Source organism: Penaeus japonicus, unplaced genomic scaffold (assembly GCF_977035675.1).
Source record: "Penaeus japonicus unplaced genomic scaffold, GWHDUDI00000001_assembly GWHDUDI00000038, whole genome shotgun sequence".
Classification (NCBI taxonomy): Eukaryota; Metazoa; Arthropoda; class Malacostraca; order Decapoda; family Penaeidae; genus Penaeus; species Penaeus japonicus.
Genome location: NW_028234440.1, coordinates 15,313,459 through 15,338,458, shown reverse-complemented (window position 1 = coordinate 15,338,458; position 25,000 = coordinate 15,313,459). Strand labels below are relative to the sequence as shown.

Genomic DNA, 25,000 nt, shown 5'->3' with positions numbered 1-25,000 from the left:
GACAGCATATGACTATAATGCGTTCGTGGAAATGACTTAATGAAATGTAAAACACTCTTCATACATGACTCTTCCAACGCAAATTGAATTGAAGTTATTTGACATACAAATATAATGCTCGCTGAAGCTCCTTCGACCTTCATCCTTCATTGGAAAACGGTCGACTGATGTGTTTTTGTTTTACCTAATTTGTACTTGTTCGGAAAGAGAGCCATTCATCAAGGAAAGAACAAAAAGGAATTCATGGGCTGGATTCATTAACATAAGATTGTAAGGCATTTACCAGCGCGTTTACCAGTCATGGCAAAGTGGGATTTATCAAGCGATGATAAGTCGCCTGGTAAGGGTAAATCGACTTTATCACCGTAATTTGATGGTAACTCTGGTAAACTGATTCCGCCAATCAGCGACCGCCTTACATGATTCTTTAGGCTCCTTTGACCAATCCCGTGACATGTAAACAAATCTTGATCCAACAGCGAGATTTTTTTGTTTAAAGAAAGAACTGATTAAGATCTCTTGTGTCAAATTATTTCTATAGAAATTACTTTCCTAGAAAGCATATTCTATTACATGATCATATGGATCATATATAATGTGATGGTTTTAAATAAACATACTATTTTTCTTTTCTTTATAGATTGCAGTCAAAAGAAAAGAAACATTGGCTCCACGCAATGGTGATGTTATTTGTATCAATGTTTTCCAAAAAAGAAATGCCAATCAAACCCTTCAAATTAATAAGATTATGAATAATTGTATGTAAATTAATGCAAACACAAAAATAAACAAACAATGAGGTGCAGTTTGTACTTGCTTCAATATAAATATAGTATGATAAAGATAAAGAAGGGCAATTTATAAAAAGAATAATAAATAAATAAATAAATGAAATAAGATAGATAAACATAGATTGGTTTGATTATTATTATTATGTGTGTTCTTTAAAGACCTCCCTAGCTATTTGTCAGTCAAAATCGTCCTGCCAGGGGCTGGATTCACTAACGTACGATGGTAAGGCAGCTGCGTTTACCAGTCATGGCAAAGTGGGATTTATCAAGCGATGATAAGTCGTCTGGTAAGGGTAAATCGACTTTATCACCGTAATTTGATGGTAACTCTGGCAAATCAATTCCGCCAATCAGCGACCGCCTTACATGATTCTTTAGGCTCCTTTGACCAATCCCGTGACATGTAAACAAAGCTTGATCCAGCTGCGAGATATTCTTGTTTCAAGAAAGAAATGATAAAGATTTCTATATAAATGAATTTCCTTGAAAGCATATTCAATTGCATGATCTTATGGGTCATATATAATGTAATGGTTTTCAAAAACATACTATTTTTCTTTTTTATAAATTGCAGTCAAAAGAAAAGAAGCAATGGCTCTACGCAATGGTGTTATTTGTATCAACGTTTTCCAAAAAGAAATGCCAATTAAACCCTTCAAATGAGTAAGACTATGAATAATTGTATGTAAATTAACGCAAACACAAAAATAATTTATATATTTATATGTTTACTGTTTTTCAACTATGTCATTAAAATAAAATGTTTGAATTTGTCAAATTATTAATTCCATGTACTATTTTCAGTTATTGTAGGCCTATGGCGAGGCTGCATGAATATTATTCTCGCTTATTTCCTGTGAATTTTATTTATTTTTGTCATGTTTATATGAAAATGAACAGTTGCCATCACTCTGATCATAATAAGTGTACATGCAAACTAAAGTGTCGCCTTAAATGTTGATTTTTGCTGAGATAAAGCGAGATGAGAGAGTCGTCGCTGTAGTTGCCAGTGGACATACCAGAGCTCCAACCACTGGTAAATTTAGCATTGTATTCTATCATGGTAAGTTGTTCATGAATACCGATGCGGTCTTTTTACCATCTTAATTGTAGTTACCAGCGTATTTATCATGGTAAGTGCGTTAGTGAATCCGGCCCCTGCTCATTATCTGTGGAGCTTGCATTTTGCCAAAGGTTCGATAGGTGTGGAAGCCACTTCAATATTTATTGTTGCCCTTTTCCAGAGTTCCGATAGGCGCGGTTGCTGCTTCAGTCGTTTATTGAACTCTAACGTATGAATCGCCAATTTCTAAATCAAATAACATTTATATATTTATATGTTTACTGTTTTTCAAATATGCCATTAAAATAAAATGTTTGAATTCGTCAAATTATTAATTCCATGTATTATTTCAAATTATTGTAGGCCTATGACTAGGCTGCGTGAACATTATTCTCGCTTGTTTCCTGTGAATTTTCTTGATTTTTGTCATGTTCATATGAAAATGAACAGTTGCCATCATTCTGATCATAATAGGTGTACATGCAAACTAAAGTGTCGCCTTAAATGTTGATTTTTTACTGAGATAAAGCGTGAGGAGAGAGTCGTCGCCGTTGTTACCAGTGGGCATACCAGTGCTCCATCTACTGGTAAATTTAGCATTGTATCTACCATGGTAAGTTGTTCAGAAATACCGATGCGGTCTGTTTACCATCATATTTATAGTTACCAGCTTATTTATCATGGTAAGTGTGTCGATGAATCCAACTCCCGGACGTTTTTCATCTATAGATAACAACCAATGTAAACAACCGTTAGATTGACAGGCAAATCACGAGGAAGGACTGTTTCGTGTTGCTGACTGTTCGAGGCTTTGTGACAGTTTACTCTCGGAGGCAGTTCAGCAGAGAGGGTTGTCGTATGGTTAAGACGTGTGTGGTTGCTGTATTGGTTCTGGTATACGCTATACATTGGCTACGAGAGATATACATTGACGATTCATCTAAGAATATATTCGCCAAATAAGGAATCAGTCCAAACTCTGTCCTGTCAAAATCCACATAAAGGATTCTTTATTTTTCTTTTCGCCGTCGATAGGAATAAGAATCTATTGTGCAATAGATAGAACTATATCCCATTTCAGTTGTTTACCCCAAAGTCTGTCACTCAAAGTTTTTGGCAACATCTGGTCACCTTTTCGACGGCAGATGCAAGAACAATGGTGAACAATAACTTGTGTATAGTTGTACAGTGTATGAACTTTATCATTTCTCTTTTAATCATATTTTGTATAGATTTTAAATATAACCTGACAAGATATGATCAGATATGGGTACCTTGTTAGATGACTCTTTTCACCATCTCCTAATACTCCCGCAGATATGGAAATTAGCGACCAGTGCCTCCAGACGGATAGGGCAAAAGTGGCGCTGTGCCAACTTGGACCTTAAAGGATTTTGAGTGCCCTGTCACAGTCCTCTCGGAAGCCGGACCTTTCGACTGTGACCGCTACTACCCCTCAACCAATCAGATCTAAGCCAAGCCACGCCCTTCGAAAACCCGGTGCTAGGCCAAGCTCCGCCCCTCAAGAATGACCCGTTATCTCCTTAATGCCAACATGTCACAAATTGTATTGCATATATTCTGATAGACAGGCATATTCATTCACTTAAGCCTAGTACACACTTGTAGACCATGTTGCGCGATTTGTCTATAGACCGTCTATAGACGGTCTATATATATATATATATATATATATATATATATATATATATATATGTATATATATATTTATATATATATATACATATATACATACAATTGATATATGTATATATATATATACATATAATTAAAACGTATACATAGAAATACATTTTAGGCATTAACAAATCGTGCATGTGTGTGAATGTAAATTATATAAAAGAACAACAGTCGCTTCACTGTAACGTATTCCAATGAATGTAATTTTTACAAGATTTGTCCTGCTAATCAGATCCGTTAAGAGCTCTATCTGTGTATGGAATGCTTTTTCTAGCCTCTGAAGTGACTACTTATCACTTTTGATAAGAGAGTCTATGTGTGTGTGTGGGGCTGGGGGTGGGGGGTGAGAGAGAGAGAGAGAGATAGAAAGATAGATAGAGAGAAAGCGAGAAAGATAGGCAGAGAGAGATAAAGAGAGAAAGATAGAGAGAGAGAGAAAGAAAGATAGAGAGAGAGAAAGATAGATAGATAGATATAAAGATAGATAGAGAGAGAGCGAAAGAGGGAGAGAGTGAGGGCGTGATAAAGAGAGAGAGAGAGAGCGAAAGAAGAGAGACAGAACGAGAGGGCAGAAAGAGAAAGACAGAAAGAAACAGACAGAGAAGGCAGTACAAGGGAAATAGGAAAAGAGAGAGACAACACATTACACTTATCATAACAAACAAGAAACTTACCACTGATAAAAATACACACGAATTTTCGTACCCTTAACATATCTAATTACAAACCTGTGTCTTGAAATCTACCTTCACTCGACGCTCTTTAGTAATTTTTCATGTTCATAATAAAGTAAGCACATATTACACATTTCAACACCTTTATACTGATAACATTACTTGTAATTAAGTCATTTATTTGTAGATGATAAGGAGGAATAGGATTCAGATTTAATGTCAAAGTCAAATATTTATTTATAAGATTTTACAATATAAGAAAAACACAGGACTTCTTTTTAGAACTACAAAGTATACAATAGGAAAATGTAAACATGTGGAAATGTTATTGGAACATGTCATATAAAACGGGGATTTGATTCATATACATAAAAAAATAATTTAAAAGAGGTGAAATTATTAGGGTGAATAAAGAACAAAGAAAAATTATCAATATAAAGTGAGAGCAATTTTACAACTAAGTATGAACAAAGTTGAAAGTTACTATTAACGAAAATCAATCATTTATGTTCTATTCTACAGACATTTCTACCTTTTTCAGTCACACACACACATACAGACACGAATAAACACACACACACACACATACAAACACACACACACACACACGCACACACATGCCCACAAACGCACACATACACACAGGCACATACATATTTACTTGTGCATGAGCTTTCATATAATCCTATATTTCAACATATGAAAGTCTATATTCTGAACCAGGTATTGATAGATAAATAGACAGAGTTAGATAGATAGATAAAAAAATAATAGATAGATTGGTAGGTAGGTAGATAGATATAGACATTGATAAATGCAAGTGCTTTCACATGCACATATATTTCTTTCTACATAAGAAGTATAATGTCTGCACCAAATATTGGAAGATTGACAGATAGGTAGATAGAAAAACGGATAGATAGATAGAGACAGTCAGATAGATAGACAGATAGGTATATAGATAGATTGAGATAGACAGATAGATAGAGATAGACAAATAGATAAATACAAAGATAGATAAATAAAGATAGACAGATCGGCAGATCGAAATAGACAGATTGACAGATATATATAAACAAATAGACACATAGAGATAGACAGATAAAAGCAGATACACAAACAAACAGATCGATAGAATTCAGTACTTCCCAGACACCAGCTGGTCGATGTAAACAACCTTTCCTTCGCCATCCTTCCGGAGTCCTCCTCGCCTCTCAAGGACCTCGACGGCGTAATAGCCAAGGATCCCCAACACGAGGAACACCAGCAGGATAATGATCTTGGGCTCGATGCACACGAGGGTGCTGCACGCGTAGGATATGATGAAACCCGTGGATTCCCAAAGGCGGTAGTTGCTGAAGGCCGCTTCGGATTCGCCCGGGAAGATCACGCCGTAAAGAGCTGGAGGAGAAAGGGCGAAGGAGGGGTTGGGTTTCGTTTTGCTTTTAGGGGTTTGGGGTTCGGTGCTTCATTTGGGTTCGTTTGGATTCGTTGGGGTGTTGTTGAGGGCGAGGTGGAGGTGGAGGTGGATATATGGTTGGGGGTTCAGGAATGAGAGAGGGATGGAAATTGGGGAGTGTTCCTGCCAGTGGGAATATATGTATACTTATATATATGTATATGTATGTATATATGTATACATACATACACACACACACACATATGTGTGTATATGTGTATATATATATATAAATATGTATGTATATATATATATATATATATATATATATGTATACATACATATATATATATATAAATATGTATATATATGAATATATATATATATATATATATATATAATATATACATATATATGTATACATTTATACAATACATATCACACACACAAACCATCACACACACAATATATATATATATATATATATATATATATATATATATATATATATATATATATATATATATATCAATCTACCGTTAATCTGCGTCTGCCACACGGCGTCGGCCACGCCCCACAGCCCCGACAAGACGAAGAACACGGCGAGGTCATCGGGTCTGGGCGTCCAGTACTTCAGGGTGATGATGACCCCGAGGTTGATGACGGCGCCCATGGAGAAGACCGGCACTCGGCCCACCGCCTTGACCAGGGGCGTGAACGAGTAGGAGCAGACGGCGTCGCACAGCCCGTAGCAGATCATGACGTAGCCCACCATGTGCACGCCCAGGCCGCAGGAGACGTAGGCCTATAGGGGGGAGGGGGAGGACGTGTGTGAGGGAGGTAGGCTTATAGGGGGGGCATTTGAGGGGGTTGGGGGAGCCTTTCCCCTTAAATCTTCAACCAACTGAAATGTTATTAAGATAGGAAAACACACACACACACACTCCCATCTACACGCTGATGAATACACATGAAGTGACTACACACACACACACACACACACACACACACACACACACACACACACTCCCATCTACACGCTGATGAATACACATGAAGTGACTACACACACACACACACACACACACACACACACACACACACACACACACACACACTCCCATCTACACGCTGATGAATACACATGAAGTGACTACACACACATACACACACACACACTCATCTACACAGTAATAAGTATAAATAAAATAAATACATGTATACCCATTTGCATATCAATAAAAAAATACTCTAAATTAATATACCCATCTACACAACTGAAACATACTCACGAAACGAATACACACACATACACCCATTTGCAACATAATAAAAAAAAACACCCGTTCAGCCACAGACAGACTCACCGCAGTGAAGTCAGCGCCCAGAAATCCCTGTTCCAGACCCGACCAGATCGTTATTGGTATGATGAACACCTGGTATGGATGGCGGATGTGGTTGAACGTGTTGGCCAGCAGTTTGGTTGTGGATTCGTTGCTCTCTGGACTCTCGGAATTCTTTTTCTCAAATCTGGGTTTTCGACCGGAGAGTTATTGCGGGTTAGTTTTACGGTTTACGGTAGTTCAGGAGAAATAGAAAGTGAGAGAGAGAGATATTGTTAAGAATAATGCAGATCTGGATTTCAAACCGAAATGTTATCATCCTTGAGGAGAAACAGAAAAAAAAGAATATATATATATATACACACACACACACATATATATATGTAAGCTGAGGAAAAGTCTTCCTGCAACTGTCCCTGAGGAACCCATCTTCCTGCAACGTTGCTTCGTCAATGCAATTGAATTATTTGTACAAGCGTTTGACCGCTCACAACCATCAATAGGCCTGCTCTCTGCTAGGAGACCAGCGGAGTACCTGTGTGTCCCACTAAACGAGTGGTCGCACTGATTTTCTTGAGAAAACTATCTTTATGGTAATTTCGCACATACTCTGCGTTCACTGTGTCGTTGAAATAATAAATCAGTCTGCTCCGAGACACGGAGGTGTTTCCTTCCCCTTTGACCCCATGGAACTTACGTGACTTGACTCTGCCGTCACAGAATTTTACTTAAAAGATAAGTAGTTGGCTGCTCATGTTTCCCCCTTATTATTAGCTCATGCTGTATGCTTGTTCCTCTGCACGCATCACGAATTATATGCCACAGTTTGTAAGTGTATATCTGCCAACAAATAGCCGTCCACTTACATAGTCTTAGCCGGCCATTTTCTCGTTTTCATTTTTACCCTTAAGGAATTCTCTTGTGCATTTTATTTAGATCTTAATATTTTAGCTTGATTGATTTCATCTACTTTTATAAGCGTTTTATTAACTCGGCTTCATATTTTATTACTTCATCTCTGCTGTATGGCCAGGCTTTCATCTTTGTTTCTATAAATCTTGTGGACTACGGGATCTATGAATGGGCTGGTGAGGTATTACCGCTCGCTACCTCCACCTACCACTGCCTTGCCACGTCCCGTTCGGTCCCGCTATGTTTCAGGCTATGCCTCATGCTATGCCCGTCGCTGCTAGTTCTGGCATTGCACGAGTCCGTGGCTCGTCGGCTTGTTGATCCTTGCACGGGCCATGCTAATGAGTGGTCACTAACACAATTGCAGATTGTATACATTGCAAGCAAAGAAATAACGATTGCAAATATTGCATGGGAGGCACAGAACACCTCTCACATTTTATATATATATATATATATATATTGTAATATTAGTACAAACCAGCATTTCAAACCGAAAAGTTATCATTCGTTAGTTTCACCATTCTTATAGAGGAACAGAAAGTCATAATAATGATACAAACAAGGATTTTAAATCGAAAAATATATAATAAAAAAGTCTAGTATCCGATTTGAGTAACAAAACAAAAGGAATCCTAATGATTATACAATAGCCAATCCACAACACTTCATTACGTATTAAGAAATCGACATATGTCTGTGCGTTCAGAAAATTATATATAAAAATTCTTTCCGGTTATACAAGAAAATATTCTAATTTAAAATGAAAAAATGGACTCATAAAATTAACAAAAGGAGCTTGAGTTCCAACATAGGGTATTTCATTTAACATTTCCTCAATGAATTCAACATTCTTTTACCTTTTTTTTCATCACAAGGCTTTTTTTATATATTCATTTTATTTTAGTACTCTTGTCATTGTTGTTATTATCATTATTATCATAATTATCACTACTATTCTTATTCTTGATATGATTACCATCATTATCATAATGTCATTTCTTTTATTAATATTATTTTTGTTATCATTACTATCATCATTATCTTCATTGTCAGCATCATCATTTTTGTTAATATGATTATTATCATCATTGTTATTATTGTTACTATTACCGTTATTATCATTACTATTCATTTCATATAATCATTTTTGGAAGAAACTTACGTGTTCAATATAAGAAAATTTATTCCCTTTTAATCACACTATGATTATTGCTATCATCATTATTGTCATTATCATTATCATTAGTATTACTACTATTATTAGTATCATCATTATAATTAGTATTATCGTTACTATAAATATAATCATTATCATTACTATAATCATCATTATTATCACTACTATAATCATCATTATTATCATTGCTATAATCATCATTATTATCATTACAACAATCATCATGATGAACATAACCATCCTCATCCTCACCATCATTACCACCATAACCACCACCATAACCAACCCACTCAAAAAAAAAAAAAAAAAAAAAAAAAAAAACGCTCACTCACGTGCTCAGCGGGTCGACCAAGAGAACGACAATGAGCGACGACAGAAGCGCGAAGACGAGGTAGATCGACGACATGGTGTACCTCTGCCACGGAGGAATCCCGCCGGTGTCGTTCTTCGAGCCGTCGTCGCCCCCCCCGGTCGTGTCCCAGGGGCAGAAGTGGTAGCCGCAGCCTTGCAGGTCGTCCTCGGTTTTGTTGTCGTCCGCCACGCCCACGGACAGGACTGGAGGGGTGGGAGGTGTGGGTGTATGGGTGTGGGTGGGGGGGTGTTGGGGTGGGGGTGTGGAGGGGGTGTGGGGGTGGGGAGAGAGAGAGAGGAGGGGGGATGGGGATTGGGTTTGAAGTTGGGGGGGGAGGGTGAGGAGGAGAGGGAGGAGGGAGGGAGGGAGGGAGGGAGGGAGGGAGGGAGGGAATGAGAGAGAGAGAGAGAGAGAGAGAGAGAGAGAGAGAGAGAGAGAGAGAGAGAGAGAGAGAGAGAGAGAGAGAGAGAGAGAGAGAGAGAGAGAGAGAGAGAGAGAGAGAGAGAAAGAGAGAGAGAGAGAGAATGAAAGACAAAGACAAACAGATAGGCAGATACAGAACGCGAAAGATGAAAGAGAGATAGATAATCGAGTCTCCCTCTCACTCACTCTCTCACACTCTCCCCCCCTCCCCCCCCTCTCTCTCTCTCTCTCCCTCCCTCTTTCTCTCACCTTTTCTCTCTCTCTCTCTCTCCCCTCCCTCCCTCTTCCTCCCCTTCCCACCTCTCTCCCTCCCCCTCCCTCTCTCCTCTTCCCACCTCCCTTCCCCTCCTTCACCCTCCCTCCTTCCCCCTCCCCCTCCCTCCCTCCCTCTCCCTCGTTCTCCCGCCCTCCCTCCCTCCCCCTCCCTCCACCTCTCTCCCCTTCCCTCCCCCTCCCTCCTCTTCCCACCCTCCCTCCCTCCCTCCCTCCCCTCCCCACCTTCACCCTCCCTCCCTCCCACTCTCCCCCTCCCTCTCCCACACCACATCCCGCCTTACCAGTAGAGGAGATGACGTTTCCCCACACCTGAGTCGACTGGAAGAACAGGAAGAAAATCCCGAAAAATCGCGTGATGATGACGTCACTACTGACACCCACGAGGTCTGCGTAGATCGTGCCGACCTGTGGGTTTAGAATGAGGCACTGGTGAGTATGATGTGTGGATATATATAGATAGATGGATAGAGAACGAGAGAATAATAGATAGATAGATATATAGATATTTATAGATAGATAGATAGATAGATAGAGAACGAGAGAGGGATAGATAGACAGATATATAGACACACACACACACACACACACACACACACACACACACACACACACACACACACACATATATATATATATATATATATATATATATATACAAGATAGATATATAGATAGATACACAGGATAGATAGATATATTGATAGATAGATAGGTCGACAGATATAGATAGATTGATAGCTAGATATATTGATAGATAGATAGGTCGACAGATATAGATAGATTGATAGCTAGATATAGATAAATGCGAGCGATAGAGTGCGAGATAGAGTGAGAGAGAAAGAGAGAGAGAGAGAGAGAGAGAGAGAGAGAGAGAGAGAGAGAGAGAGAGAGAGAGAGAGAGAGAGAGAGAGAGAGAGAGAGAGAGAGAGAGAGAGAGAGAGAGAGAGAGAGAGAGAGAGAGAAGAGAGAGAGAGAGAGAGAGAGAGAGAGAGAGAGAGAGAGAGAGAGAGAGAGAGAGAGAGAGGAGATCAGCTAATGACTCCAGTCCAGCTCCTTGGCAAAATAAGAGCCATCCATGATACATATAACTTTGGTGTTTCCAAGGCGGAACACCTTGGTGAGGTAAGTGCACTTGGCGAGAAAGAAAGAGAGAGAGAGAGAGAGAGAGAGAGAGAGAGAGAGAGAGAGAGAGAGAGAAGAGAGAGAGAGAGAGAGAGAGAGAGAGAGAGAGCGAATCATTAATGACTCCAGCGGCACTTGGTGAGTAAAGTGCACTTGCGAGAAAGAAAGAGAGAGAGAGAGAGAGAGAAGAGAGAGAGAGAGAGAGAGAGAGGAGAGAGAGACACGAAGAGAAGATATTCATTAATGACTCTTTCCAGGAGCGGCACCTTGCGTGGAGGTGAGTAAACTTTGTGGCACTTGGCGAGAAAGAAAGAAAGAAAGAGAGAGACGAGAGAGAGAAGCGAGAAGAGATCATTTTTTTAATGACTCCACACGGCTGAAAGAAATCCTTAGGTGATGGTAAAATGCACTTGGGCGAGATAAGAATGAGAGAAGAGAGAGAGAGAGAGAGAAGAAGAATCAGAAGATCATCAAAGGTAATTATGACCCGCTCCACGGGCAACCAGGTAATGTACCTTTCCACGCACTCCTTGGTGAGAGCAAACTGTGCACCTTGCGCGATTAAGTGCACTTGCGAATGAAAGAAGAGAGACCGTCGAGAGAAGAGAGAGAGAGAGAGAGAGAGAGAAGAGAGAGAGAAGAGAGAAGCAGAGAGAGAGAAGAGAGAGAAGAATCATTTAAAAAAAAGAGAGAGAGAGAGAGAAAGGATCATTAAGTATGAACTCCTTCGGGCACGGCAAACCTTGGGGAGGTAAGTGCACCAAACCTTGGCGAGGCAAGAAAGAAAGAGAGAAAAAGAAAGAGAGAGCAGAGAGAAAGAGAGAAGAGCGAGAGAGAGAGAGGAGGAGAGAGAAGAGTGGCCGAGAGAGAGAGAGAGAGAGAGAAGATCAGTTAATTGACTCTCCAAGACTTGACATTCCAGCGGCAATAACCATTGGGTGAGAGGTAAGTGCAACTTGGCGAGAATAGAAAAAAGAGAAGGAGAGAAGAAAGAGAGAGAGAGGAGGAGAGAGAGGGAGAGAGAGAAGAGAGAGAGAGATGAGAGACGAGAGAGAGAGAGAGGGAGAGAGAAGAGAGAGAGGAGAGAGGAGATGAGAGAGAGAGGAGAGAGAGAGAGAGAAGATCAGTTTAATGACTTCCCAGGCGACGGTTCCAGTCCGGCAACGGAGCAACCCCCTTGGTGTGGTAAAGTTGGCACTTTGGCGAGAAAAAGAGCAAAAGGAGAGAGAGAAAAAGAGAGAAAAAGGAGAGAGAAGGAGAGAGGAGAAAAAAAAAAAGAGAGAGACAGAGAGAGTAGAGAGAAGAGAAGAGAGAGAGAGAGAAGAAGAGAGAAGAGAGAGAGAGAGGAGAGAGAAGAGGAGATAGAGAGAGAGAAGTGGAGAGAGAGGTGTGAGGGGGGTAAGAGGAGTAAGAAGTGAGAAGAGAGAGAGAGAGAGAAAGGAAGGAAGGGTGGGAGAGGCGAGAAGAGGGAGAAGAGAGAGAAGAGATCAGTTAATAACCAGCGGCGAACCTGGTTGAGGTAAAGTCACATGGCGAGAAAAAGAAAGAATAGAAAAATAAGGGAAGAGGGAGAGAGCGAGAGGAAAAAAGAGAGGAGAAGAGAGTAGAGAGGAGGGGAGAAAAGAGAAGAAGAGAAAAGAGAGAGAAGAAGAGAACGAGAGATAGAGGAGGGGGAGAGAAGAGCACGAGAGGAAGAGAGAAAAAGAGAACAGAGGGAGAGAAGAGGTAGAAGGAGAGAGGGGGAGAGCGTTACTTGATTTTTTTGAAGTGTTACTTGAGTGAGTGAGAGTCATTTATTTGGGTTTTTAAAACGGAATCATTGTAACACATGAGGTTAAGTATAGCATTGAAGGAAGTGAATGAACTGCTTTTATTCATTCATGATTTATGATGTGAAGATGTATAATATAAAGATATATGTATTCAAAGTGGAGATCTACATAGAACCAGACTATAGTTATCTCAGCCATTTCTAAAAAAGAAATTACATCGCAGCATTTCACTCAATAACCAAAGACGATTGCTATCAACCAAAAAGGAATCCAACGCCTTATAAGGTTGTCTTTTTTTAGACTATTGCGCACGGATACAATTTAACAAGAAACTTATAAAAGTCTTATTAACAACAGTATATAAATCTGCGAAAAATAGTGATTATATAGTGGATTATAACCATTTATTGTTCATTTATTATTATGATATGTTTGCGCGGGCATTCCAGTCTGGTATGTGCGCATCACGCCACTCACTTGTTTATAGACGACTGCAGATTCGCCATGGAGTTGTAACTCGTGAAGAGGAACGTGAACGCGATGGATATGATAATGATGTTCTTCATAATGGCGAATTTTTCCTTCTTCTCTGCGGGCGTGAGAATTTTAGGTCCTGCGACGCCCACGCCTGGGATGCCATCCGGGTCCTTCTGTGTGTGCTTGGGCACTGCAGCGAGAGATGTTGGTTTATTGACGGTGGGTGGCATGTTTTAACACACACACACACAAACACACACACACACACACACACACCACACAAACACACGCGCACACGCACTCTCTCTCTTCTTCTCACTCTTTATCCCCCCCCCTCTCTCTCTCTCTCCCTCTTTCTCTCTCTCACACACACGCTGCCATAGAGGTAATTGAATCTTACAGATCCTTTAAGGTACTTTCCTTTGCTCTTATCTTTCAGCAGCGACCAGGCTGAACCAGGTATTGGTGGAGGTATTATGGTACGACGAAGGGATTAGTGACATTCATGTCTCTCGCTCTCTTTCTCTCTATTTCTCTCTCTCTCTCTCTCTCTCTCCTTCTCTCTCTCTTCTTCTCACTCTTTCTCCCCCTCCCTTCTCTCCCACCTCCCTTCTCTCTTTTCCCCCTTCTCCTCTTTTCCCCCTCCCCTCTCTTCCCCTTCACTCTCTTCTCTATCTCTCTCTCTTTCTCACTCTCTCTCTCTCCCTCTCTCTCCTCTCTCTCTTACTTTCCTTCTCTCTCTTTTCAAACTCTTTCTCCTCTCTCACTCTCCTTTCTCCTTTCTCTCTCCCTCTCCCATCTCCTTCTTCTCCTCTTTCTTCTCTCTTCTTTCTCCTCTCTCTCTCTCTCTCTCTCTCTCTCTCTCTCTCTCTCTCTCTCTCTCTCTCTCTCTCTCTCTCTCTCTTAGCCAGTTAGATAGATAATTAATAAAGACAGATCGACAGAGAGAAATACAGATAGACAGATAGATAGATATAAAGAGTAAGATGGATACCAGCGATATAATGAAACACTACTATAGTAAGAAAAAGCAAACCAGAAAATCCCCCCCCAAAAAATATTCGAAATTTGCGATGTTACTCTTTCTTACTGTGTTTTATTATATCTGTATTGCGCACGTTACTGTGTTTGTGTTTTGTGATTCATAGATAGCTGGTCACAGTAGGTAGACAGATAGAAAAAAATACATATATAAAGAGAAAGAAAAATAGATAAACTAATAGATAGGTGGATAAGAACATACACAAACATACACACTCACACACACACATATATATAGAGATAGATAGATAGATAGATAGATAGATAGATAGATGGACAGAGAAATAGATATAAAGATACGCAGTCATATACATACATACCAATATATAGACAAATAATTTAAAAGACAAAAAAACAACGACATAAAAACACAATCACACACAAACAAAGAAAATTATCAAAACAAAAACACAATTTCTCTCACACTGTACCGGTTCACCATCCGAAACAAAAGCTGGATTATTGATGCCCATTTTCTGCGCCTGGTCCGCCATCTTGGATTCGTCTGTCCACTTTGAGAACTGTTATCAACCTTAAAAAAAAAGAGATTTAGATTTGAATAAAGATCGTAGAGTCACTGAGGATGGTGGTTTATCGATGGTGATAATGTGAGGGCTTGTGTTGAGTACCATTATCATACAAAAACTGAAGAGGGAGGGAAAGTAGAAGACAAACGCATTGAGCCGATCCAAGTGTCCTCAAGAAGGCACGCATTAATCTGTGCGTGTGTGCATATATGTGTATATACATCTCTCTCTCTCTCTTTCACTTTCTCTCTCTCTCTCTCTCTCTCTCTCTCTATCTCCCTCCCTCCCTCCCACCTCCCTCCTTCCCTTCTTCCCTCCCTCCCCCCTCTTTCCCTCCCTCCCTCTGTTCCCGCCTCTCTCTTTCTCTTTTATTCTCCCTCCCTCCCTCCCACCTCCCTACTTCCCTCCCTCCCTCCCTCCCACCTCCCTCCCTCCCTCCCTCCCTCCCTCCCTCCCCCCTCTTTCCCTCCCTCCCTCTGTTCCCGCCTCTCTCTTTCTCTTTTATTCTCCCTCCCTCCCTCCCGCCTCCCTCCCTCCCTCCCTCCCCCCTCTTTCCCTCCCTCCCTCTGTTCCCGCCTCTCTCTTTCTCTTTTATTCTCCCTCCCTCCCTCCCACCTCCCTACCTCCCTCCCTCCCTCCTTCCCTCCCTCCCTCCCTCTCCTCCCCCCTCTCTCTTTCTCTTTCATTCTTCTTCCCTCCCTCCCTCCCTCCTTCCCTCCCACCTCCCTCCCTCCCTCCCTCTCTTCCCCCCTCCCCCTTCCCTCCCACCCTCCTTCCCCCCTCCCCCTTCCCTCCCACCCTCCCTCCCTCCCTCCCTCCTTCCCTCCCTATCATTCAATCAACCCTCCACAGTCTCCAGGCGTCTCTCCCTCCGATTACAAGCGATTCCGTCCGCGTTCGAGATAAGATCGAGATGAACCAGGTAAGAGATAACGTATCTCTAAAAGCCAGCTAATGAAAGTTGTCCAAGTCCGCGCCGTCCTTGTCGATAACAACTGGTATTAGTGGGATGGTGGTGATTGGGATGATGGTAATGATGGTGATGATGGTGATGATGGTAATGATGGTAATGATGGTGATGATGGTAATGATGGTAATGATGACGATGATGGTAATGATGGTGATGATGGTAATGATGGTGATGATGGTTATGATGGTGATGATGGTAATGATGGTGATGATGGTAATAATGGTGATGATGGTAATAATGGTAATGATGGTGATGATGGTAATGAAGGTGATGATGGTAATGATGGTGATGATGGTAATAATGGTAATGATGGTGATGATGGGTATGATGGTGATGATGGTAATGATGGTGATGATGACGATGATGGTAATGATGGTGATGATGGTAATGATGGTAATGATGGTGATGATGGTAATGATGGTGATGATGGTAATGATGGTGATGATGGTAATGATGGTGATGATGGTGATGATGGTAATGATGGTGATGATGGTAATGATGGTGATGATGGTAATGATGGTGATGATGGTAATGATGGTGATGATGGTAATGATGGTGATGATGGTAATGATGGTGATGATGGTAATGATGGTGATGATGGTGATGATGGTAATGATGGTGATGATGGTGATGATGGTAATGATGGTAATGATGGTGATGATGGTAATGATGGTAATGATGGTAATGATGGTAATGATGGTAATGATGGTGATGATGGTAATGATGGTGATGATGGTAATGATGGTAATGATGGTGATGATGGTAATGATGGTAATGATGACGATGATGGTGATGATGGTAATGATGGTGATGATGGTAATGATGGTGATGATGTAAATGAAAGGTAATGATGGTGATGAGGGGTTGATGGTAATGAAGGTGATGATGGGGTTGAATGTAATGATGGTGATGATGGTGGATGATGGGTAATGATGGTGATGATGGTAATGATGTTGATGATGGTGATGATGGTAATGATGGTAATGATGGTGATGATGGTGATGATGGTAATGATGGTAATGATGGTGATGATGGTAATGATGGTAATGATGACGATGATGGTGATGATGGTAATGATGGTGATGATGGTAATGATGGTGATGATGGTAATGATGGTAATGATGGTGATGATGGGGTTGATGGTAATGATGGTGATGATGGGGTTGATGGTAATGATGGTGATGATGGTGATGATGGTAATGATGGTGATGATGGTAATGATGGTGATGATGGTAATGATGGTGATGATGGTAATGATGGTAATGATGGTGATGATGGTAATGATGGTAATGATGGTGATGATGGTAATAATGATGGTGTGATGGTAATGATGGTGAGGATGGTAATGATGGTGATTGATGTGGCAGCAGTACCAGTCAGGACCTGCTTGATGAAATCCAGGACCAGCTGTTGATCATCATCCGCAGCATTATCATCATGACCTATCATGATCAGCTGTTACCTCATGATCAGCATTTCCATGCTTACACACCATGTTATTCAGCATGTTAATCATACCAGCACGTATCAGCATTGTAATTCCTTAACATTCAGGAGCAGCTGTAGTCATGCATTACCAGTGCTTGTCTTGCAGTACACATACATTGATCATCATTACCTTCATAGCATCATGACCAGCAGGACCAGCATTATCATCATACCATCATTACCATCTTACCAGCATTACCATCATGACCATCTTTACCATACATATCATCATTCCATCATTACCAGCATCCTCATATCATTGTATCATCATGTCACCAGGACCATCATGATCTCATTACCATCATTCTCCACAATTTCATCATTACCATCATTATCAGCATGTACCATCATTATTCAGCATTACCATGCTTACATCATATCATCTTTACCCATCATTATCATCAGTATCATCAGGACCATCAGTAACATCATCCTCATAATGATCATCATTATCACCATTACCATCATTATCATCATGACAATCATTCTATAATTATATTATAATAATTACCATCATTATCTTAATTATCATCTTATCATCATTACAATCATTACCATCATTATCATCATTACCATCATTTTCAATCATAATTTATCATCTTTACACCATCATTACCATCATTATAATCATTACCATCAGTATCATAATTACCATCATTAATCATCATACATAATTCTTCATGTTTTTTCAATATTATCATAATTTTAAAAATAATTTAATCAGTAACATCATTATCATCATTACCATAATTATCCTATGATAATAATGATCATATTTTCCATCATTATCATCATGATCATCATTACCATCATTACCATCATTATCATCATTCTAATCATTACCATCATTATCATCCATTTTAATATTTAACATCATTATCGCATTTATCATTAACATCATGTAACATAATTATCATCATTCTCATGATATCATTACCATATTCCCCATAATAACTATCATTATCATCTTACCTATTATCATCATTACCAAAATGAGGACCATCTTTAAAATCCATTATAATATTTACAAATAGTATCATCATTTCCACCATATTATCATCATTATCCATAATTACCATCATTACCATCATTATCATCATACCATCTTATCATATTACAATAGTTAACTATATTATCATCATTACATCTTTATCATCATTACCATCATTATCATCATTACCATCATTATAATAATTATCATCATAACATCATGATATCATTACAATCATTAATCATAAGTAACATGATTATCATCATTATTCTTCATTATATAATTACCTCATTATCATCATTACCATCAGTATATGAATTAACCTAATTATCTCTTGACCATCATTATCATCATTATCATCATTACCATTATTATCATATTTACAAGTAGTATCATCAGTACCATCATATAATAGTAACATCATTATCATCATTAGCATAAGTACCATCATTATAATCTTTACAATATTGGATCTTATTTAACCCATCATGTCATCATTCATTACAATCATTATAAGAATGTCCTTCTTGGACCTTATTACACATCTTTATATCAGTACCATCATGATCATATTACCTTCATGATATATTATCATCATTACCATCTTTATCATCATTACCATAATTTTCATCATACCTCATTATCATCATTAAAAATCTTTATAATAAATGATCTTAATTACAATATTATCTCTTAACATCATTATCATCATTACATCATGATCATATTACCATAAAAATTTATAATTAAAATCATTATCATAATTACCATCATTTTCATCATGATCATCAGTATCTTCATTACCATCATTATCATAATTAATCATTATCATAATTAATCATCATTATCATAATTAATCTTATTACAATCACCTCATCAAGTACCATTATATTATATAATTACATAATATATTATTACCACATTATCATCATGTCATTCTTTTAAAGAATACCATCAATTTCATAATTACATAGGATCATCATTACCATCATTACCATCATTATATCATTACCATCTTTTTCATCATTTACCATATTATCATCATTACCATCCCATTATCATAATTTCATAAGAAATCATTATAATATGTACTCATTATCATCATTACAATCATAATCATCATTATCATAATTATAATCATTACCATAATTATCATAATAACATCAGATCATATACCATCATATCATATTAACATCCCCCCATTATCAATCATTATCATCATTACATCATTATAATAAGTACAATCAGTTAATCATGTAAATAATGATAATAATTACACATTAATCATATTATCATCTTGACATAAATTATCATAATTAACATCATTATATCAGTTAAATCAGTATCATATTACCATCAGTATCATCATTAAATCAGTATAATATTACCATAAGTATCATAAGTTAAATAATTTTAATCATTAACCACATTTTTCATAATTATCATCATTATATGCACTTAACATCATTATCATCATTTAATGAATAAAATATTTATTATCAGTCATTACCATAAGTAATCATATTAACATCATTATCATCATTATCATCATTATCATCATTTCCAGTAATTTTCATCATGACATTCATTATCATAATAACATCATTATCATAATGGACCATCATATATCATCAGTATCATCATAGTACCATCATCCTCTTCTTTACCATTATTATCATCATTAACCATCAGTATCATCATTACAATCATTAGCACCATTACCATCATTCTATCATTATCATCATTACCACATTATCATCATTTACTTATACTCATCATTACCATTATTATTATCATCATTACCTTCATGTCATCAATTACCATAATTACCATCATTATCATCATTACCATAATTACAATCATTAATATCATTACATCATTATCTTCATTACCATCATTACCATCAATCCTAAAATCATTAATCAATATTCCATCATTATCATCATTAAACCATCAATTATCTTTCATTAACATCATTACAATAATTATCATCATTACCATCATTATCATCATTACCATAATCCTCATCATTATCATCATTATCATCATTACCATCATTATCATCATTAAAATTAATTATCATATCATTACCAAATATGATAATTACCATCATTATCATCATTATCATCATTATAATCATTACCATCTTTAATCAGCTTTACCATATTCATCATTTACCCATCATATATCATTAAACCATCATTATCATCATTACCATCCAGTATCATCTTTACCTCATTATCATAGTTATCATCATTTCCATCATATCAGCATTACCCTCATTATCATCATTACCATCATAAGCACTCATTTTACCATCATTCTCATCATTACCATCATATCATCATTACCATCCATATCATCTTATCATCATACCCATCATTATCATCATTACCATCAGATCATCATTACCATCATTATCCATCATTACCATCATGTATCATCATTACCAGAAATTATCTCATTACCATCATGTATCATCATTACCATCCGTTAGCACATTACCAATCATTATCATAAATGTTCAGCATTATCAATCATTACCAGCCTTATCATCATTACCCATCATGTTATCATCTTTACCATCATTTTCATCATTACCATCATTATCATCTTTATCAGCATTACCATCCTTCCTCCATCATTACCATTATTATCATCATTACCATCATTTTCATCTATACCATCAGTAGTCACCAGACATCATTCGTCAGCATTATCATCATTACCACCAGTATATCATTACCATCATTATCACATTACCATCATTATCATCACTTACCCATCAGGATCATCATTATCATCATTACACCATCATTATCATCATTTACCAGCATTATCATCCATTACCCATTATCATCTTTACCATCATTTTTTTCTCATTACCATCATTACCACTTCCTCTCAGTACAATTCTTATCATCATAACCAGCATTATCATAATTACCATCTTTACCATCATTATCACATACCTTCTTTACCATCATTATCATCCATTACCCATCATTACCCCTTCAAGTATCATCATTACCAATCATATATCCATCATGACCATCATTACCATCATCCGTCATCATTATCATCATTACCATACCCATTATCTCATGACCATCTTTACCATCATGATCAGTCTTGACCAGCATGTTCATCATTACCATCATTATCATCATACCAATCAATAGCATCATTACCATCATTAACCATCATTACCATCATATCATCATACCATACATTATCATCATTACCATCATCCTCATCACTACCATACTTATCATCGTTACCATCATTATCATTTTACCATCTTAGCAGCCTCTGTATCTAATCGTAGGATCCACTATTTTACAATTACACTAACTACATTATTATTAATCTCCATCAAATTTATATTAATAATCATTATCCACACCAGCACCATTATTAAACAACAAATATAACTCTCATTTGAAAAAATTTCTTTTCATCTTTCAGTATCACATTATCACCCTATTTATCCAGCATTATACTTGATTACACACCAATACTTATCAAGCATTATTGATAACATGATCCCCTAATTATCATCTTATGAATAATAACCAACTACTATTAGCATACATTGATCACATCATCTCCCTCATATCATCCTTATAATTATAAACCAACCACGATATCATCAATTATCTCATTTGCACCCTCATTGTATCATCATTATAAGTTTATGAAACCATAAACTGAGTATCACTTTAGCACATCATCACCCTCATGATTCATCCTTTATTATAATACGCAACAACGATTAATCGTCATTATCACATTACTCCCGCATTAGCAGCTGGGAGTATTAGGTGTAACACACATTTGAGTGTCACCTCCAGTCATTAACCACATCCATAACGTTCATCAGCACTATCATCCAACAGTACCAACATCATGCAGTATATGCACCATCAAATCCCACCACCACCCTAATCACCCATCATGCAAAATTTGCACCATCACATCCCGTCGAAACCCCACCCCTGCCCGTGCCATCAAATAACTAACAATTCAATACATATCTCATCGTATCCAATTCACCCTATTGCACCTCCCAATCATCTGCCACACATACACCCCACACATCGCTCCCAACAAAAAATTGACCACGCATCGTCAAACAGTGTGCACTCCACACTCATCGAAACCAACAACAAACATACAAAAAAACCCACACCAAACAAATAGCTCAACCACTACAATTAGTCGCAGAAAAACAATTAATACCTGCGCCATTGAAACAACCCGTGCATTTCCTCATCGATTTGACAATTTACACCCATGGGCAACCAACAAGACATTTCTTTTACCACAAATGTTGGGAGTCGTTTGAGTACGGGCCGATATTTCTGAGATATTTTCTTTGTTTTTGTTTATTTAACTCAAAATGTAAAAAAAAAAAAAAAAAAAAAAAAAAAAAAAAAAAATAAAAAAAAAAAAAAGAAAGAAAGAAAAAAAAAACAGATACAGGTATTTCGATAATGATAAAAACAACAACAATTATAATGATAATGGTATGTAATAAAAGATAATGATAATGATATTTATGTAATAAAAAATATGATAATGATATTATGTAATAAAAAATATGATAATGCTAACAGTGATAATAATAAAAGTAATGATAATAATAACAACAACAGTATCAATGATAATGTTGAAGCTTGCAAGATAAAACACCTATAAACTACACCATATATCTACGGGCAATTGCGATAGAGCTTTAATGCTAATATCAATCTACAAAAATCTGCAACATTGTAACTCACAAACTGGTACCTCTTTATAATTGATATTGCTTCCTACCACCTCCCTCCCTCCCTCCCTCCCTCCTCCCTCCCTCTCTCCTCCCTCCCTCCCTCCTCCCTCACACCCACCCCCCCTCCCTCCACTCCAACCCCCGACCACCCTCCTCCCCTCCTCCTCCCTTACTCCCTCCCTCCTTCCCTCCCTCCCCTCCTCCTCCCTCCATCCCACCTCCTCCCTCCCCCCCCCTCACCTCCCTCCCTCCCCACCCCCACCCCCTCCCTCCCTCCCACCTCCCTCCCTCCCTCCCCCCCTCCCTCCTCCCCCCTCCCCCCCCCCCTCCCCCCTCCCCCCCCCCCCCTTTTTCCTCCCTCCCCTCCCTCCCTCCCTCCTCCCACCTCCCTCCCTCCCTCCCACCTCCCTCCCTCCCTCCCACCTCCCTCCCTCCCTCCCTCCTCCCTCTCTCCCTCCCTCCCTCCCACCTCCCTCCCTCCCACCTCCCTCCTTCCCTAATAATTGTTCTCCCTCAATAATTGTTCTTCCTTTTGATGTTGCAATGATACATCTATAACAATGATGATGACAATATAATGATGACATTTAAAAGGATAATCATATAAATAACAAAAACTTATTTACATAAGTGCACTTGCAACATCAACACGAATTACAATGATAATGCCCTTGTTGATAAGAAAAGTCAGAAACACAACAATGATAAGGATTATCATTACTATCATGCTTATTATCATCATTATCATTATTGTTATCATCACTATCATTATCATTGTTTTTGTTATTGTCGTTGTTATCATTATTACAATTTTTTACTACAATTATCTTTTTTATTGTCATTATCATTATTACTGCTATTATTGCTGTTGCTGTTGTTATTACTATTATCATTATCATTAATGTTATTATCATTACTATTATTATCATTTTTATTGATATCATTAACATTAATATTTTTTCATTAAATTTATCATTATTATCATTATTATCATTATCACTATCGCCATTATCATTACCATTATTATCATTATTATTATTGTTATCCTTATCATTATTATTATTAGTGTTGTTGTTTTTGTTGTTGATATCATTATTATCATCATTATCATTATTATTATGATTAACATTATTATCATTATTATTATGATTATCATTATCATCACAATTGTTTTAATTATCACTATTATTATTATTAGTAGTAGTAGTAGTATCATTATTAACATTGTTATCATTATCATCGTTATTATATTTATCATCATAATTATTTTTATCATCCTCATCCTCATATTTATCTATATGATAATGATAATAATAATGGTTAAATGATCCTGATGATAGTAATGATAATTTCAACAATTATTACAAATAATGATAATATCAATGACGATTATGATGATATACCAGTAATAATGATAATATATAAAATAGAAATGATAATAGTAATGATAAAGATAATAATAACTGGTGAAGTTGATATAGATAATGATTATAACATTGATGATAATGATGACGATGATAATGTATATGCTACAATATAAATAAATAAAAATATAATATGATATAAAAATGAATATATAGAAATATAGAAAGAGAGATATAGAGCTAGATAGATATTTAGATATCTATCTATCTATCTATCTATATATCTAGATAGATATAGAGAGATAGATAGATAGATAGATAGATAGAGAGAGAGAGAGAGAGAGAGAGAGAGAGAGAGAG

General features: G+C 37.6%; 2 protein-coding genes across 2 annotated transcripts in view; both read right to left on the bottom strand.

Annotated features, from left to right (window-relative positions):
- Nucleotides 1-4,448: 4,448 nt before the first annotated feature.
- Nucleotides 4,449-15,081, bottom strand: LOC122263359 (UNC93-like protein). Its single transcript, XM_086533031.1, has 8 exons — nucleotides 14,951-15,081; nucleotides 13,486-13,675; nucleotides 11,228-11,255; nucleotides 10,396-10,519; nucleotides 9,396-9,618; nucleotides 6,996-7,158; nucleotides 6,166-6,433; nucleotides 4,449-5,630 (listed from the first exon to the last, which is right to left on the bottom strand). Exons 1-8 carry the CDS (start codon nucleotides 15,018-15,020, stop codon nucleotides 5,368-5,370), a joined length of 1,329 nt encoding a protein of 442 aa, XP_086389157.1. The 5' UTR covers nucleotides 15,021-15,081; the 3' UTR covers nucleotides 4,449-5,367.
- Nucleotides 15,082-23,197: 8,116 nt separating this feature from the next.
- LOC122263358 (UNC93-like protein) overlaps nucleotides 23,198-25,000 on the bottom strand; it is a 15,013-nt gene continuing 13,210 nt past the window's right edge. Inside the window, exon 9 of the mRNA XM_086533030.1 lies at nucleotides 23,198-23,217. Coding sequence (XP_086389156.1) covers nucleotides 23,198-23,217 — 20 coding nt within the window. The remainder of the gene's footprint in view (nucleotides 23,218-25,000) is intronic.

What these genes read in the sequence shown, in the direction of transcription:
- LOC122263359 (XM_086533031.1), bottom strand. Translation starts at nt 15,020, where the DNA reads ATGGCGGACCAGGCGCAGAAAATGGGCATCAATAATCCAGCTTTTGTT. An exon ending in GGATGGTGAACCGGTACAGT is followed by an intron (nt 13,676 to 14,950) that starts GTGAGAGAAATT and finishes CTCTCGCTGCAG; the next exon opens with TGCCCAAGCACACACAGAAG. An exon ending in TGGGCGCTGACTTCACTGCG is followed by an intron (nt 6,434 to 6,995) that starts GTGAGTCTGTCT and finishes TCCCCCCTATAG; the next exon opens with GCCTACGTCTCCTGCGGCCT.